Genomic DNA, 19,856 nt, shown 5'->3' with positions numbered 1-19,856 from the left:
GTTGGGTGTAGTTAGCTAAGTAAAGGCTTTGTCTATCCTACCCGTATTTCCTGTAGATATATGCTTGTTAGTCACAAAACCTGCATCACTAATCCTTGCTCAGATTTGGATTCTCATTCTCAGGAACACATACAGTACTTCAACAAAGCCAACAGAAGGAACCTCAAATTACTCCTGTTTCCAGCCCCCCCCCCTCAGTATAGTTTAAAAACCTAAGTTGTGTCTTCTGTCCCTGTGACCCTGAATTTGTCTTATCATCAAGAGAGGGGGACACAGCGCTGTCCTCCTCTCTTCCACATTACTAAAATATTCCTCTACAAGTTGCCATGGTCCTGCTACAATCCCATGGTGGGTCAACTTCCTTTCACTTTATTTTTCAAGGGCGTGTTCACATTAATGTACCAGATTTGATCGGTTTACCGGATGAAACTCCTGAGATGAGAAAGTTGGCTGTACTTTTGGAGCGAAAACAACCTATTAGCAGTCTCAAATTATTTATCTGTCCACCCTCTTTTTGTTAACCTGTCACAAATTGCACAGGTGAGGACACAATTGTACTCACAAGAGTCAGAACAATATATCTTAATACGATCACAATGTCATATAGCCACTGCAAAGGCTGGGTTTTGGTATTGTTGGTATTATTTCCAGAACATGTTTTCCTGAATATGAAAACGTTCATGAAATTTTTTACAACCTCCTCACCTTTTTAATTATAGTAAGAATATTCAAATCAGCCTTATCCATGTCCATTCTAGAATCATTGTGACTGGCAACGGAGGATCTGTTGCAAAAGGGGATTTTCACCATCATAATGAGGTTGGTTGTTGGGGTGGAAACAATATCTACCATAGGTAAAGGTAAAGGTTCCCCCACACATGCGTGCTAGTCGTTTCTGACTCTAGGGGCCGGTGCTCATCTCCGTTTCAAAGCCAAAGAGCCAGCGCTTGTCCGAGGACGTCTCCGTGGTCATGTGGCCGGCATGACTAGACGCCAAAGGCGCACGGAACGCTGTTACCTTCCCACCGTAGTGGTCCCTATTTTTCTACTTGCATTTTTACGTGCTTTTGAACTGCTAGGTTGGCAGAAGCTGGGACGAGTAACAGGTGCTCACTCTGTTACGCGGCACTCGGGATTCGACCTGCCAAACTGCCGACCTTCTGATCGACAAGCTCAGCGTCCTAACCCACTGAGCCACTGCGTCCCTATATCTACCATAGGTGCAGGTTAACTTGCTTTCACAAAACATAAAATTCCTCATGGCTGCATAGAAAAGTCAGAAAAGAGGAAGCAAGATCCAATGGTTTTGATACAGTTGCCTCTAGATAGAGTTCATGTTTAAAAGCAAAAATATTTCTGTAGTGTCCTTTTTAAAAATATATTGTTTTACTAATCCGAACTTCAGAGTTTTTCCTTAGATATTCACTTCCAGCCGTGATTACAGTTATAGAGTTCTGATACTCGTAATTCCATAGCGAGTCTCTTAACATCTCCCTGTCTGATTCTTTTTGCTGTTGGCCCATCACAAGTCTTGGGAAAAAAAATTGGACTTGAGTTACGGGATGCCAGGATTCAGTTTGCAGCATTGGTTATTATAATAATCTGCTTGTGAAGACATTTATGGGCAGGATATGTGCTCGGCTGAACCCAGCATACCTCTGAGATTGAACAATTAAAACTGTGAAAGAGGAAGAGGGATGTGAATACCCAAGATGATCTGAACATGGGTATAGCTGGGTATGCCAACATCTCAGAATGACCTTCACTTCTGAATAGGCTTCCTTATTGGGTCTCCTTAATTCTTCCTTTGGATATTGTTGCATAGGCACAGGATTCGGGGTCTGTATCATAAAGGCTTGTTGGTCTGATTTTCAATGTATTGTGGTTAATTGCAGCATAAAAAACTTCATCAGGGGTTTCCTGTATGGGAGAGTTTAAGAACTGCAGAGGAGAAAAGAAAGAAATTGAGAATGCAGTGTTTCTGTTAATGTTTCAACAGAAGCCTTTAAGTATGCTCTAAAAAACGTTAAGTGTGGGCTCTCCTGAACAGCTAACTAATCCTGGGGTATCCATACTTAACCAACAGCCAGTTAGGTCTAGTGGTTAAGGCACTGGACTAGAAAGCAAGAGACTCTGAGTTCAAGTCCCACCTGACCATGAAAACCAGTTGGGTGACCTTGGGCCAGTCACTCCCTCTCAGCCCAAACACTCTTATGTTCTTTGGTGTCCCCATATACCAAATGATATCATGTCACACGTTTTGTCACTTGTCTTCATGTTCTTCCAATAGAAACCTAAGGCTGGCTTGGCTATTCAAAGTAGACAACAATTTAAAATATTATGAATCAACAATATTCATTCAATGTTCATTGAGAGCCTGTTTGGTGTGGTAGTTGGGATGCTGGTGTATATATGCATGTATGTATGTATATGTCTCTGTGTGTGTGTGTGAGTGTGTGTGTATATGTGTAATTATACACACACACACACACACACACACACACACACACACAATTTCTTTCAAGAGCCTTATTGATAGCTAATTTTCTCAAAATGCTATATGCAGAACTCTTGATCACATGGTTTCTTCCAGTTATCATCCTAATTATATAATCTGGAGTTATACAGGAACTCATTATGATTTCATCTTACAAAGGAAAGTGTAGAAAGCAGAAGTGGCCACACGCTTTGTTCTGCGTTAGCAAATTTAATTGCACATTCTCATCACTAGGCAGAATTTTACCCCCCAAAATAATGAATGTTTGGAAACATCATTAAAAAAAAACCTTCCAGGGTTGAGCTCATTAGAACTTTTGCTGATTAGTCATGTACCTTGAGGTGACTTGGATATTGAAAACCATTATTTGGTGATGTGTTGGAGAAGCAGATATGGAAATTAGGTATGTCTTTCAGTAGCCATTTTTGGCCCTGTGATTGATTAAATGCCATCAACTCTTAGTCAGCACATTAATAGACCTTTTCCAGGATCTGTCCCTAACTTGATCCTTCAGATCCGCCCTCACCATGGTGCACCACCGCTGTTGCAGTTCATCCAAAGTGCTGATAGAGATCATTTTCTCTTTTCTTCCACTTTTCCCAGGACTTCTCAGTAAAGTTGGTTTTTTGCATAATATGTTCCAAACATGACAGTTTGAACATGATTATTTTCTGATTTAAGGCTCTGGATTGAATACTACTACTACTACTACTACTACTACTACTACTACTACTACTACTACTACTACTAATAATAATAATAATAATAATAATAATAATAATAATAATAATAATAATAATAATAATAATAGTAATAATAATAATGGACCTTGGAGGTCATCTAGTCCAACCCCCTGCTCAGACAGGAAACCCTATACCATTTTGGACAAATGCCTGTCCAGTCTCTTCTTAAAAACTTCCAGTGTTGGAACATTCACAGCTTCTGGAGGGAGGTTGTTCCACTGATTAATCATTCTAACTGTCAGGAAGTTTCTCCTTAGTTCCAGGTTGCTTCTCTCCTTGACTAGTTTCCATCCATTGCTTCTTGTCCTGCCTTCAGGCGCTTTGGAGAAGAGCTTGACTGCCTCTTCTTTGTGGCAGCCCCTGAGATACTGGAACACTGCTATCATGTCCCCCCTCGTCCTTCTCTTCATTAAACTAGACATACCCAATTCCAGCAGCCGTTCCTTATATATTTTAGCCTCCAGTTCCCCAATCATCTTTGTTGCTCTTCTCTGTACTCTTTCTAGAGCCTCAACATCTTTTTTATATCGTGGTGACCAAAACTGGATTCAGTATTCCAAGTGTGGCCTTACCAAGGCATTGTAAAGTGGTATAATCTTTTTGTTTTGTTTTGTTTTTTGGGCTGACCTTAATATCTTCAAGAGACTTCTTCAACTCCAACTTTTGACCAAAGTTGAGAAGCATCAATTCCCTTCCTATTTCTTCAAAGTCCAAAATTTACTTCCATAGAATATCAAAGAAAAACATTGCCTGCACAATACTAGACACATCAAGGACCAGAATAACATTTTTCTAAGGCTTTTGTTGCTCCCCTTCCAAGTGCTGGTCTGTGGCATATTTTTTGACTGCTGGTTTCTTTATTGCTAATAGTTGATTCTAAAAGGCAGAAGCTATCCACCACTTCAGTATATGTCTTGCAAATCTTAAGTCTCTCTGCTGTGCCTATTGCCATTAGTTTGCTTTTCTTTATATTTAATCGTGCTTTCGTTTTTTTTCCCCACCGTACTCCTTGCCTTTCATTATTACAGCTTGCAGAGCATTTGCATTCTCAGCTACCGGAAATAAGGTTGCCAGCATAGCACAGGTTATTGATGTTTCTTCTTCTAGTTTTAAAAACATCTTCTTCCAATCCAACCTCCTTCAATGTTTATTCAGCACATAGGTTTAATAAATAAGGAGACAGTGTACAGCCTTGTCTCATTCCTTTGCTGGCATTCAAACTTACCTCGAAAACTTGCACAGTGCTTGTGATCAGTTAGGATAGGAGTCCCCAACCCCTGGGTCATAGCCCACTACTGGGCCGTGAGCTGGCGCACGAACATGCCTGTGCAGCTTGACTTGCACGAGCGGTGAGCCAACACATGTGTGCAGCTCGACTTGTAGTCGGGCTGCATGTACATGTGCGTGTGGGCCAGCCCGCCGCTCATGCAGCCCGGTTCCCTTCTCCCCATCCCCAGCTGGGTCGTCAAGCTGCAAAGGTTGGGGAGTGCCAATTTAGGAGACCCAGTAAAAGTATTGGCCTAATTATGAAATGCGAAGGTTTTCTTAAGGCCGAAATACTTTCCTTTGCCTTTTGTGAACCCTTATTTTAAAAATGAAAATTAGCCCTGCCCTGTTGATTTACGACTGACAGATTCATGGACGACATGTTGACAATAATGTTTCTTACCATCTTAGGTGGTACATTACTTTCTTCGGTAACAGCGTCTGTAAGTTAAAGAGATCTTGTGAAAAAATCCTTCTTTGGCCTATTTTAAATGAGAAATGCTGGCTTATTTGCTACACCCAAGCTCCTGGTCTTAACTCTTTTGGCTGCATATATTCTGCAGTAGGAGAATTCTGCAATCAAGCATTTACATTTTACATTGATTTCTGTACTCCGCAGAAATGCAGTGAATTTTCCACGCCATTCTGTTCCCAACCTTTCTTACCTCCCACAACCTGAAAAGTGGACCAAACTCACATTACAGGCAATTCGGTATAAAAATATAGGTGATCCTCAACTTCCAACAGTTCATTTAGTGATGGTTCAAAGTTATAACGGCACTAAAAAAAAGTGACTATGACCATTGTGCACACTTAATGACCACTGTAACATCCCCATGGTCATGTGATCAAAATTGGGTTGCTGGGCAACTGGCATGTATTTATGACAGTTGTGGCGACCTGGGGGGAGTCACGTGATCCCCTTTTGCGACTTTCTGATAAGCAAAGTCGATGGGGAAGCCAAATTCATTTAACAACTGCGTTACTATCCTAACAACTGTGGTGATTCACTTAGCAACTGTGACAAAAAAGATCGTAAATCGGGACAAAACACACTTAACAAATTTTAGGCTCAATTGTGACTATAAGTTCAGGGCCACCCGTACTGATTCCCCCAAAAAATGTTTGGTAAGGGAATGCCTTCGATTTTCTTTTACAGCGATTTAAAGTATTTGTAATATTTGTAGACCAATCCAAACTATAACAGCAAACAGTAGTTGCAAAATAGAATAATTAAATGATAATAGCAATAATGTTAAACTACCTGGGAGGGTTATCTGCACAAACTTTCTTCCCAAATCAAGTCAGTTTGGAGCCATTTCTACTTCTGGTCCCAAGCTTTTCCAAAGAGGCCAAATGGAATTGTCCATATGTATTCTGCAACCTATTTCCTTGCTGTTATAAGGACTAGAATCTTATTTCATTTTTAAATTCGTCTTTCTCACACAAACTACACTTTGGACAGGTAGTCCTCGACTTACAACAGTTCATTTAGTGATGGTTCAAAGTTATAATGGCACTAAAAAAAGTGACCTATGATCATTTTTCACACTTATTTTATTTATTTATTTTATTTTATTACATTTATATACCGCCCTTTCCCGAAGGACTCAGGGCGGTTTACAGGGTGATTAAAAAACAAAGATACAAAAGTTAAAAACAAATTAAAAAAATTATATTCGTCCCTGCATAAATAAAACCCCAGTTAAAATTAAAATTAATTCTCAGCCTGGGCCAGAGAGCTCGAAGAGCCAGGTCTTCAGGTCCCGGCGGAATGAACGGAGGTCGGGGGCAGTCCTCAGCTCCACTGGCAGCTGGTTCCAGAGGGCAGGCGCACCCACTGAGAAGGCCCTATCCCTGGGTGTCGTCCGCCGGCAATCTCTTACCGGTGGCACCCTGAGAAGACCCTCCCTGTGGGAGCGCACTGGACGAAGGGAGCTTGATGCCGGCAGCAGGTGTTCCCTCAGATATCCTGGACCCAAGCCATTTAGGACCATTGCAGCATCCCCATGGTCATGTGTGATCAGAATTCGGATGCTTGGCAACCGGTTCATACTTATGACAGTTGCAGTGTCCCAGGGTCATGTGATCACCTTTTGTGACCTTCTGACAAGCAAAGTCAATGGGGAAGCCAGATTCACTTAACAACCGTGTGACTAACTTAACAGCTGCAGTGATTCACTTAACAACAGCGGCAGGAAAGGTCATAAAACGGGGCAAAATTCACTTAACAAATGTTTCATTTAGCAATGGAAATTTGGGGCTCAGTTGTGGTCGTAAATTGAGGACTAGCTGTAGTATGAATAGGTTTTTAATCAAATGAGACTCTTAAGCAACCAGAGTTAAGTGTAGCCTTAATCTCTGCTGCTGTTTAAAGCAATCCCTATCCAAGGGAATCCTTGGTGCTCCTTTTGCTGGCACTGATGCTGTTACCTAATCTGGATAATGAAATGCCTGCCAGAAAACAACCAAGCTCATTTCAAACCTGAGCTACAAATATTCTCCTCTACCAACCCATATTGCTTACCTTTTCTTCTTTTTCTGTATAAAATGAGGATTAGTACCAGCAGGAGGACAGCCAGAAGGAAAAGGAATACAGCAGTACTTGTCCATAGAGTTATTAAGGATGCAGCTGTAAAGCCACAGACATCTTGATTAGAAGGCTAATAATGCTATCTAAGAAATGCATAGTTGTCAATGAATGACTACCTATTGTGATCTTTTCACCAGTCCAGTCCACCCATTTGTTCATCTTCCTCAACTTCTTAACAGCCCCTTAAAGATTCCAGGCAAATAGCGAGGAAAACAATGGTGGCCTTTTCCAGTTTATTCAGTTTATTTATATCCTGCTTTTATTTTGTACAATTCAAGGCAGAGTACACTGTTAAATAGCGGGTTCTTTGGTGCAGGAATGACGATGCGAAGCTGAGTACAGGATAACTCATTGTTTATTCTATGCTGGAACTGTACTGAGGCTAGAGGCTGCAACCAGCCTCAATATATAGTCTAGCCCCTAGGTGGCAGCCAATAGGTTTGAATCAACCATTGCCACCTGGGGATAGCCAATTGCAGCACAGGAGACTGGTAGTCTGGGTTGCTGGAGAGCTGTTAGCTGCTCTAGCAACCCACGTGGTGTATCACAAGAGCCCAATACATAACATACACATTGCTGCTTCTTCCCATTTTCCCATAAGAACAATCCCAAGAAGTGGGTTGTGTTAAGACAGATGGACTGGCCCAAAGTTACCTAGTTGGCTTCTGTAGCTAAAGAATTAGAACTCATAACCAGTTTAGCTTCTAATCCACCATCTTAACCACTGCAACAAAATAACATTTGAACTTCTCCTCCACTCATCAGCTCATTACCATCAACCATCTACTGGAAAGAATACTAGAACGGCCTGTTGGTTTTGAAATCCATTTTATTCTACTTTACAGACAATGCAACTTTTAACAATTTATGCAAGTTGCACAGCTGTGTTTTTCTTGATGTGGGGTTGAATTGTGGAGTCCTAGGTGCTCTCTGAGCTTGGTTGTTTGATTCAAGATAAGGATTATGAATTCTATTCTATTCTATTCTATTCTGTTCTGTTCTGTTCTGTTCTGTTCTGTTCTATTCCAGAACACATCCTTTCCATCAGCCAACACTGAGATAAGCAGGGATTAACCCCAGACAAACAAACAAGCAAAGCAGAAAACAATACCCTAATAAAAAAAACTATTAAGAAGAAAACCACACACCCACCAAAATAGGCAGGGCAAGCTACTGAAGCAATCATTACACTTACTCATGCTGATGATGTTACCTATAGAAGTTGGGATAATGTGACATCTAAACAACCAGCCTCAGAGGACTCCGAGGATTCCATTTATGTTTCTTTCTGCATTATTTTTCAACTAGATAGACTTTTTTCTGCTCTTGGCACTCTTTCATGACTGGAGGTCCATCTGAAGCTGGTCATGTGATCAACTTCAGGGGTCCGGTAGAGCCTGCACCTAAAGCTACTGCAGGTCCTACTGTGACCAAATCCCTTCTCCTTCACCCTCCCTGCAAAAGGGAATTCACACCTCCACCTCTACCACATTTTCTTGAGAGCATTTTCTTGTCATTGGTAAAATAATTTGAGCAGGTGCTGTCAAGGGATGACTCCTCCTCCTCCTCCTCTTCCACCACCACCATAATTATTATTATGATCATTAACTAGACCTTCTCATTTTAGGTTCACCCAAGCAATCGTTGCAAGTGGCTCACTATTTCATTAATAGCCTATCATACGTACAATTTTTATGATCTGTTATAATCTGGTGATGGAATAACTCAGCAATGCAGATAAGCCTCTGGTCTTTGTCTACTCCAGGGGTAGGCAACCTCGGCTCTTTTATGACTCATGGACTTCAACTCCCAGAATTCCTGAGTCAGCATAGCTGACTCAGGAATTCTGGGAGTTGAAGTCCATGAGTCATAAAAGAGCTGAGGTTGCCTACCCCTGGTCTACTCTCTCCTCTGAGTTTCTAGCTCTTTTTCAGTCTCTTATGTTTATTAACTTAATTTCCATTAGCCTACTAAAAAAGTGGAAAGTCTAGCTGTCAGCCTATATGTCCATATTTCTGTCTCTCGACCTTTACTTGATGGCACCCACAAAACATTTCAAAACTCCCAAAGTAGACCCAGGCCCACCCACTCCTGCTCATGTTCAGATGTGTGTGACCTCCACGTTGTGTAGACAGTGTGTCCGATATCCATTGCTAAGAGATCTGTTCAAGGTCTTCCAGAAATCCAGCCTGTCTCTGATTCACTGACAGGGCAAATGGGGGAAAATGAAAGATGCTATGTTGACATCCTACCTTTCCAAGGCATCTCCAGTGGGTCACTTGGCACTGACCAGACAAAGGGGCTGCTTTTGTGGTGGTACTGGCAGGTATAATTTTGTGCCTCTTCCGACTTCATCCAGTGAACAGAAAAATTCACCGCCTTTCCCCCCAGCTCTGCAGCCTTGTAATCTATCTGCTGCCTTGATTTCAGAAGAGCAAAAATCAGATCTGGTTCTGTCCCCTCACACCGTATGGAGATGTTTGCTTCCAGGGCATCTTGTTCTGCATTTATAATCTGGATGGAAGGCTTGGTCAGGCTGGGATCTAGGAGGGGGAAAGATTCAGTGGAACCTCAGACACCCTTGTAGATCAGTATCTCCAGTTTCATTCAACCACAAATAACATCCTTCCCTTTTCAGTCTTTTGGCAATGAAAGGATCCTCTTCTCCATTCTCACATACATATTTTTTCCCCAAACATTGATAAGAAAGCCTATTTCTTTCTTTCCCACTCTGTTATTCTATCTAGGTGACCAAATATGCCTTATATTACATTCTGTGTCTTCAAAGTGATATGCTATACAATTTAGCTTATAGAGAAGAATGGCATTGTAAAAGCAAGATGTTAAAATGAAGCTATAAATGCTCACTGCATCCTCTTCTATCAGACAATCAAAGTAGGGTTAAGGCTGGAGGAGGAGTGGGCAATTAATTTTCCCAGAGGGTCATGCGAGAAGCTAGGACTGTTGTGGAGGGCTGAACCAATAGGGCTGTGAAGGTGTACAGGCACGCACGCACGAACATATAAACTCACTGTTTATGACTCTGTGATATTACAACCTTTCCTGGACCAACAATCCCTACTCACGGTCAGTCATGCCCTAGTCACCTCCCGTCTTGACTATTGCAACACGCTGCACATGGGGCTGCCCTTGAAAAGCATCTGGAAGCTCCAGTTGGTGCAAAATGCAGCGTCCCACATGGTTTTGTGCAGACCTCGGTGTGCACATGTATTATTACCTCTCCTGTGGGAGCTGCATTGATTGCCGATTTGCTTCCGGGTGCAATTCAAGGTGTTGGTTGTCTCCCTTAAAGCCCTTCATGGCTTGGGATCAAGTTATCTGAGGGATAACTTGATCCCTCAGATAACTCTTGCCAGTCACATCTACCTGTTGCTGGATGACTGAGAATCTCCATAGACACTTAGCAGACTAGTCTTCACACTAGTCTTCCCGTAGTAGAAGTGATTGACACATGCACATATTACACTGGTGTTGCATCAGACCAGCCCCAGCCCTTTTTCTTTCGACTCTACACAGGCTGCTTTTCAGACCTATGACAAATGACATCGGCGGCAATTCTTTCTCATTCTCATTTTTCTTTCTTTCTTTCTTTCTTTCTTTCTTTCTTTCTTTCTTTCTTTCTTTCTTTCTTTCTTTCTTTCTTTCTTTCTTTCTTTCTTTTTAACTTTGCTCATTACAGCATCTCATCCTCTGGTTGCCTCAAATGGTTCAGGATAAATGGTCCCCAATTTTACTCATGGCTCTTATTCAGGGAATTGGGGTTTGGAAGATAGCCGGGACTGTGGGGAGAGCAAATTCCTTACCTCTTACTTGCAGCTGCAGAGGATCACTTAACTTTGAATACATAAAGGGATTTTTTTTAAGCTGATAGCAACAACTGTAGTTCCCAATGTCTTCCAATCTGACTCCCGAGATGGAAAACTCAGCCAAGGAACTGTTTGGTTTTGCCCTTTGGGACGTTACGAAGACTGTTGACTTATAGAGGGAATAGTTCAGGTCGTCTTCTGGCCCCTGGCAGTAGATCTGGACATTTGTACCAAGCCTTTGCTGTCCCTTGGGTTCCAGGTAAATGGAAGGCTTGTGGACCATGGGATCTGAAGGCAACAAAACATCAGATAAAGAGCAAAACCATTAGAAGCACCAAACGACAAGCCTTAAAAATGGCAAGGACCTACAATTTCCCCCTCTTTTAGATTTATGCAAAATCACTAGTAAAGGTAAAGGTTCCCCCGCACATGCGTGCTAGACATTTCCAACTCTAGGGGATGGTGCTCATCTCCGTTTCAAAGCCGAAGAGCCAGCGCTTGTCTGAGGACGTCTCCGTGGTCATGTGGCCGGCATGACTAGACGCCAAAGGCGCACGGAATGCTGTTTCCTTCCCACTGTAGCGGTCCCTATTTTTCTATTTGCATTTTTACGTGCTTTTGAACTGCTAGGTTGGCAGAAGCTGGGACGAGTAACAGGCGCTCACTCTGTTACGCGGCATTCAGGATTTGACCCGCCAAACTGCCGACCTTCTGATCGACAAGCTCAGTGTCCTAACCCACTGAGCCACCGCGTCCCTTCTGCAAAAATCACTAGTAAGACTCATATAGCCGGGGAGGAATTTGCTGGATAGGAAAATAAAAGCAGAGAAATAAGGAACACAAAACAAACAGCTTTCCTGAATTTAGAAAAGGCTTCAAGTTCATTGTTAACCTGAAAATAATTTTGGATTTCCTCTGAAATTTTATCTTTAACCTAAGCATTCCATAACAAACTCATCAACTCCAGCTAGACATAATTTCTCAGACTTTCACTCAACCCACTCGCTCTTTCTAAGCTTTGTTTTGCCTTATGTTCATTCTCTCTATATGACCAAACCACCTATTTCTTTCATAATGGTTTCTCAATTATGCAATCCACATCTTTTCAGCATTCATTCATGCATGCATGCAATGTATCTTGGGCCAATCGCCGGGAGCCTGTGCGTTCTAGTCCCTCCTTGGGCCTAAAACCAGCAGGGTATCTTGGGCCAATCACAAGGAGCCTAGGAATTCTAGTCCCTCATTAGGCATGAAACCAACAGGGTATCTTGGGCCAATCACAAGGAACCTGGGAATTCTAGTCCCTCCTTCAGCATGAAACCAAAAGGAGATCTTGGGCCAGTCACCGGGAGACTGTGTGTCTTAGTCCCTCCTTGGGCATAAAACTAACAGGGGATCTTGGGCCAATCACTCACTCTCAGCCCCAGGAAGAAGGCAATGGTAAATCACTTCTAAAAATCTTGTCACAAAAATTGCAGGAACTAGTCCAAGCAGTCATCAGGAGTCACAAACTTACTCGAGGGCTTTCATTCTACAGCATGAACTGTTGCCATACAACACGGGAAGATCACACTATGATTATTACATTTGTATATTCTTAGATGTTCAAGTGAATAATAAAACATTAACTGAATTGCAGATGCATGAAGAGATGGAGGAAAAAGAAAATTCAAGTGCTATATGGCCAGCCATTTATCTGAAATGGTATAGGGTTTCTTGCCTGAGCAGGGGGTTGGACTAGATGACCTCCAAGATCCCTTCCATCATCATCATCAACATCATCATCATCATTATTATTGTTGTTGTTGTTGTAGATTATTTGTATTCTAAGTACAGAAAATGCAAAACACTGAACTCTCTTTTGTGAAGCAGTTATGAAGAATAGGAATCCACTTCTTACCTGTTATATTGATATATATTTTATTACTGAACTTTGAGTATCTGTTGTAAGTTGGGTAGTAGAATCGATAGTCACAAAAATAGATCCCTCCGTTTGATTCTTGGGCATTGAAAATAAGGAATCTAGCCTCTTGGTTCTGCACAGATCGGGTTGCTAGTAGTCCTAAAGCCCCTTGTTTGAAGAAGTTAAATTGTACAACTCGGTGATCTTCCTGTTTGCACTGGATGGTGACTTCTTTTCCTAGCTCAACCAGGCCACTGGGGATCACTGAAATAGAGGGGCTGGGGTAGTATTGTGCTGAATAAGGGGGAAAAAAAGATGAGATTGTAATATTGCAATATTTGCAACAGCCTGAGTCTTTAAAGTGGCAGATATTCGCATTTCAAGAGGAAACAAACAACCATGGTTAGGCTAAAGCCCACCTGGGGAGGGAGGCAAGGAATCAAGGTAACAACTGTGACCATCAGCTGATCTAAATTTGTCCCCTTTTTACCTGTACCAATGAAAAGGTTGTAGCTCGGGGTTGAAATGAGGGGTCCTTGGTGCTCTCTGAGTTTGCTTGTTTTCCTGTAGACATTTCATTACCCTAACTAGGTAACATCATCAGTGCTAGTAAGGAGCACTGTTTGCTGTCAGTTTATATTCTGGTGTCTTGCCTGTCTGTGTGGGTGGGGGCAGTCTTAGGGATTCCTTGGTTGGGCTGTTTACTAATGGCTCTTAGACTAATGGCAGTTTCTTGACTGGGGTATTGCTTACTTGATTGTTAGTCTGAAGGTGGGCTTGGAGTTAATCTATGCTGATCTGAGTGCTGATTACTGGTGGAGAGATGCTGGAGTCCTTTTTCTCTTTTGGGCTGGTTGATTGTCTCTTTTGCACAGTCTATAGATGTTGTCAATGCCTACGTGTCTATTGATGGCTGATTCGTCAGAGTGCCAGGCTTCTAGAAATTCCCTGACAGTTTTGGACTTGGCCTCGTCTAGGATTGTCACATTTTCCCAATTGAAACTGTGGTTAAGTCTGTCCGTATGTTGTGAACTTAAAGAATTTTCATCATACATCAAGAATATCTCAGAAACTGCAAATAGACTACTACAACCACATGGAATCAGCACGGCACACAAGCCAACTAAAGCCCTTCAAAACATCCTAAGCAAACCAAAAGACCCAGAGACTCCAGAAGCCAAAAAAACAGGAGTCGTCCACAACATACCAAGTAAGAACTGCAACAACCACTATGGAGGACAAACAGGCAGAAGACTGGCAGAACGCATCCATGAACACCAACTGGCAGCCAAAAGGCATGAGGAAAAGTCTTTAATTTCACAACATATAGACAGATTTAACATCTATAGTCTAGGTAAGAAACAATCAGCCAGCCCCAAAGAGAAGAAGACTCCAAAGAGCCAACAATAAACAGCCCAACCAAAGAATCCCTAAGACCTCCCCCACCCTTAAAGGTAAAGGTAAAGGTTCCCCCGCACACGAGTGCTAGTCGTTTCCGACTCTAGGGGCCGGTGCTCATCTCCGTTTCAAAGCCGAAGAGCCAGCGCTTGTCCAAGGACATCTCCGTGGTCGTGTGGCCGGCATGACTAGACGCCAAAGGCGCACGGAACGCTGTTACCTTCCCACTGTAGTGGTCCCTATTTTTCTACTTGCGTTTTGACGTGCTTTCGAACTGCTAGGTTGGCAGAAGCTGGGACGAGTAACAGGCGCTCACTCTGTTACGCGGCACTCGGGATTCGACCCGCCAAACTGCCGACCTTCTGATCGACAAGCTCAGCGTCCTAACCCACTGAGCCACCGCGTCCCATTCCCCCACCCTTACAGACAGGCATAAACCAACAGCAAACAGCGCTCCTTACTAGCCCTGATGACATTACCTAGTTAGGGTCATGAAACGTCTGCAAGAAAACAAGCAAGCTCAGAGAGCACCAAGGACCCTTTTTTTTTTTTACCAGTGTTAGGCATGAGATGAATGTAGAAATATTGTCACAGCCGCCAAGTTGCCTTAATGATCCCACCCTGGAGACTGCAATTCCTTCAGAAGACTTTGATCAGGCAAGGGTTAAATTAGCACCTTCTCAATTTTTTACATTTTTTAAAAACTCACTTTTTTGCTCTCAGTGATGGAATGGATGGTGATCAAGAAACGAAGCCTGATTAGGGATCACTTGCCCAGTGATTCCCTCCTTCCTGGGCAGAAGAAGGGACAAAAACAGGACCACGACCACTTCCTAGCATAGTTCTTGGTGTCTTGGAGCTTATCTCATCTTAGATAATGCCACCTCTCTTGCCTCTAACCGTGACAAAATCCTTCCTCAACCATGGCCTCTTTGGCTTATTTGTCTCCAGGATACTGACTTCAGCTCATCCCCAGCGGGTGACAGCTACAAGACCCCTGTTGCACTGGTAAATTGATGGTTTCCCCCTCATTCTGATCCCAGCCATGGGCAGCCTCTAAAGACATAAAGTCAGTTTGGCTTTGCTTGCTTTTATTTTATTTCTTAAACAAATTTACACAGCCACCCAACTTACACAAAGGTGTCTCTGGGTAACTTACAAAATGTAATCACCCGCTACCATTGGAGGACGTCACGTGACAGGGAGCAAAGAGCAGTAGGGTAGATTAGACACCAGCAATAGGATAGCCAATTCATGCCAGTATAATTTCCTGCTGGCGTAAAGACAGGTGGAGAGATCTAAACTGTCATACGTTCCCTTAAACTTTCAGGGACGAACAAATCCATGCAAATTTGTGTTTTCTTTTCTCACTTTGTGGGGACTGAGGCAGGGGAGGGGCCAATATAGCAGCAGCCACCTTGAGAAAGCTTCTTAATTTATCAGTTGACACTCATGGCTAAGTTGGGTGCTAAAAGGTAGTGGGGCTTACACAGATGATGTTACTTAGTTTGGCAACGAAGCATCTGCAAGAAACCCACCAAGCTCAGAGAGTGCCAAAGACCTCATAGTTTAACCTTGAGCTATAAGTATTTATTTTTTCTATTAATAATACTATTTTTCTTTAATTGTATGGAAAACATGACTTTGATAGCAACAAAGATGATCAGGGGACTGGAGGCTAAAACGTATAAGGAACGGTTGCTGGAATTGGGTATGTCTAGTTTAATGAAAAGAAGGACGAATGGGGGTGGGGACATGATAGCAGTCTTCCATTATCTCAGGGGCTGCCACAAAGAAGAGGTAGTCAAGCTATTCTCCAAAGCGCCCAAAGGCAGGACAAGAAGCAACAGGAGAGAAGCTATCTAGAACTAAGGAGAAATTTCCTGACTGTTAGACCAATTAACCTGTGGAACAACCTGCCTCCAGAAGCGGTGAATGCTCCAACAATGGAAGTTTTTAAGAAGAGACTGGACAGCCATTTGTCTGAAATGGTATAGGTTTTCCTGCCTGAGCAGAGGGTTGGACTAGATGACCTCCAAGGTCCCTTCCAACTTTATTATTATTATTATTATTATTATTATTATTATTATTATTATTATTATTATTATTATTATTATTATTATTATTATTATTATTATTATTATTATTATTGGATTATAGTTCAGGGGAGGATATTAGCTGATAAACAGCAGGCCCTCAGCCTGCTCCAGTTTGGAATGATCTCTTGAGACCTTGGCAGGAATCAGCCTTGGGGAGAAAATGGCATTTTCCATCCCTCCTGCATTTTGGAGAATGCAGACTTTGGTTTCCCTTTTTTACATCTAGGAAAAATAAAGGAAGTCCTTGACTTCCCATCACAACAGAGCCCAAAATTTCTGTTGCTAAGTGAGGCATTTGTTAAGTGAGTTTTGCCCCATTTTCAGATCTTTCTTTCCAAGTTGTTAACTGAATCACTGCAGTTGTTCAGTTAGTACCATGGTTGTTAAGTGAATCTGACTTCCCCATTGACTTTGCTTGTCCGAAGTTTGCAAAAGGGGATCTCATGACCCCGGGACGCTGCAACCATCATAAATATGAGTCAGTTGCCAAGCGTCTGAATTTTGATCACATGATCATGGGGATACTGCAACAGTCATAAGTGTTAAAAATGGTCATGTCCAGGGCTTTTTTTCTCATAGAATGCTCAGAATGGCGTTCCGGCACCTTTTTTTTTTGCAAAAAAAAGCTCCCTCTATTGACTTTAGGAGTAGGCAATCTTGGCTCTTTTTATGACTCGTGGACTTCAACTCCCAGAAATCCTGAGCCAGCCACACTGAGGGGAAAGAAAGAGGTTTCCAAGTTGAGCCATGCTGGCTCAGGAATTCTGGGAGTTGAAGTCCTTGAGTCATTAAAGAGCCAAGGTTGCCTACCCTGCACTAGAGGAGGACATTAAAATTATTTACAAGGTTACTTCTTTAGGAACTAAACTTTTAGAATCTAAAACAGCTAATTCAAAAAAGCCAACAGGAAAGAACCTCACATTTTTCATCTGCTTCTGTCTTTTGGAAGGTAAAATTAGATAACAAAATAATCTATTTTCTGTTAACATCTCTGCAATGAAATCAATAAAGGTAACAGGAAAGAAATGAGAAACATTTTTCTCAATGTAATATGTCTAATTTAGCTGATTCTAGAAAAAATAGTATCTTTTGTACACTCTTAAAAACTATTTTGAATCTATAACCATCTATTACAACTAAACCACTTTAAATTAAACAATTCTTAAGAATGAAATATTCTTAATTTGGACTTTACTTTTACTGTTTGGACTGTTGTGTGTTTTGAAAAATAGATTATTTAGAACCTAGTTATGTTGCACTTCAGTCTTTAAATAATTAACCTAGTTTATACATAACAATATATGATGTTTTCCATGGTGAGCTTAACATCAATAACAACATTTATTAAAAAGGCTAAAATAATTTCTGGTGGTATTATCTGTACATTAAAATTTTCTTTTGTCACAATGCCCTTTTAAAAATATGAAACATGCAAAGAAACAAAAATAAGTCCAAAATATCTGTATTACATCCAGAAATGCCACCTTTGCAACCAATATTTCTCATCCATAACTATGGAACCCTAAGGATACCTGCATACATGCAAATGCTTCTCTGGGATCAGTAACGCAGCAGGGATTGCTTTTTCCTTCCAGTAACAGATTGCTGGGAAATACCAAACATGGCTTTGAGAATTCCAATGTTTGTTACAAATTTTTCTGGATGTGGTTGGAAAGAGGCTATTTGGCGCCGGAGACCACTGCCATGAGGAACACAGCTCTGGGTCGGGGTTCGGAGCAGCTCCGGGTGGGGGCTCAGCATGGGCCACAGTGTGGCAACTGCAGGGAGGGGAATCCCCACAGCGGCTGTGGGGAGAGGAATCCCCACAGCATGTGGCTCCAAGCCACAGGGGTGGGGGTGCAAAGGATGGGTGGCGACGCCGTAGCAAGACACCTGCATCGCTCCCAGTGACAGCACCTCTGAGTTCCGGCACCTTTTTTTTTTTAGAAAAAAGGCACTGGTCATGTCACTTTTTCAGTTCTGTTGCAACTTCAGGCAGTCACTAAACGAACAGTTGTAACTCAAGGACTACCTGTAACTAGTTTAGTCTCATTGACGAAAGCAGCACGGAAGCGCTCTTACCTCGAACATAGATAAAAACTGTCTGGCTGTAGGATGACCAAAACGAATATAATTTATATATACAACAGTATAGCCCCTCGTGTGATTCTTGGGCATTGATAATATGAAATTCAAACTCATTGAGATCTGTATCTCCATGACTTATTTCCACATTTTCTTTGTATAGATAGAAAACGCATGTCGTTTTTACGTTCCCTTCCTTCTTGCAACTGATGCTTATATTCTGCCCCACAGCAACTACGACGCTGGGATTCACCGAGATGGAAGGTTGGGGATAAAATTGTCCTGGATAAGAGGAGAAGATGAGAGAGGTTGTAACATGGAGAACCTGAAAGCAGCTGTTTGTGGAATCTGGAAGAAATCCGTAGGTTATACCTTTAGCCAACAAATAATATTTCATGTGGTGGGTGACGGCTATATGTGAAATTGTGCAAAACATGAAAAAGCAGCAACATTTCCCTTACTCAGTGATTCACACCACATGAGTTGCCAGAGATAGAAAGAGAGAGGGAGGGAGGGAGAGAAAAAGAGGGAGGGAGGGAGAGAGAGAGAGAAAGAGGGAGGGATGGGGAGAGAGAGAATGAGAAAGAGGGAGGGAGGGAGAGAGAGAGAGAGAGAGAATGTCTGCACTAATGCAAGATACTGTAGCTGTCTGGGGGAAAAAGGGTCCCTCTGATTTGAAGAGTAAATCCCATAGGACTGGGGAGATCTTCCCTCCACATTTTGGAAGGGAGACCATCTTCCACCTTGGTTTTGGGGGCACAGGACAGAGTATGAACGCAGCCCTGTCTCCTCTAATGCCTTGTTTTGATTTTAGACATCTGCCTCCTGAGAAAAATTCTACTCAACCAAATCTTAGGCTATGTAAGTCTAAGGAAGTAACAAATCTTAGGATAAGATTGAGTGTTGAGTTTTGTAAACTCCATCCACACAACTCGTCTGGAACTGAGGTGACAGGGATAGCCAGAGTTCTCCCTTTTAGGAACTTGGCTCTGATCATCTGTCTGCATTCATGCAGTGTCATTAGATGCCTCCTTGCAGAAAACAAGACTCAGGCAAGATGAACCCACCGATTGATACGAATATGCATGATGCAAGGGAAGGGGCTTCAGCACTTAGGATTACTGCTCGTCTTGAGCAGATCCTTCTCCCTTCCTATCTGCAAAAGCCAAAGAGAGAGAGAGAGAGAGAGAGAGAGAGAGAGAGAGAGAGTGCTATATTGGACCACTGCAGAAAACTGTTATTCACTTTTTTTTTAAGCTGTTGTACGATCAAAGACCAAGAGAGAAAATCCTGTATTTTTGGGGTGGAGTTGTATATAATGCAATGAGAGGTGAGAAACACTGGGCTTCCTATAAATTATAAAATATCTAGCTGTCCTGCTGGGATAAGAGAAATTTTGCATACATCCAATAGTTGTGTGTCTAATGAGACTCACCTTCAGCCAT

General features: G+C 42.1%; 1 protein-coding gene across 1 annotated transcript; it reads right to left on the bottom strand.

Moving 5' to 3' along the window:
- Nucleotides 1–1,722: 1,722 nt before the first annotated feature.
- LOC308678677 (immunoglobulin superfamily member 1-like) lies at nt 1,723–19,856 on the bottom strand (the record flags this gene model as incomplete). Its single annotated transcript, XM_081345907.1, has 7 exons — nt 1,723–1,941; nt 4,910–4,947; nt 7,034–7,138; nt 9,352–9,642; nt 10,924–11,214; nt 12,827–13,123; nt 19,847–19,856. The coding sequence occupies 7 exons, from the start codon at nt 19,854–19,856 to the stop codon at nt 1,783–1,785; spliced, it is 1,191 nt and encodes a 396-aa protein (XP_081202033.1). The 3' UTR covers nt 1,723–1,782.

Source organism: Vipera berus (genome assembly GCF_964194415.1).
Source record: "Vipera berus genome assembly, chromosome: Z".
Classification (NCBI taxonomy): Eukaryota; Metazoa; Chordata; class Lepidosauria; order Squamata; family Viperidae; genus Vipera; species Vipera berus.
Note: the sequence above shows the minus strand (reverse complement) of the source record. Positions and strands in the feature narration are given on the sequence as shown.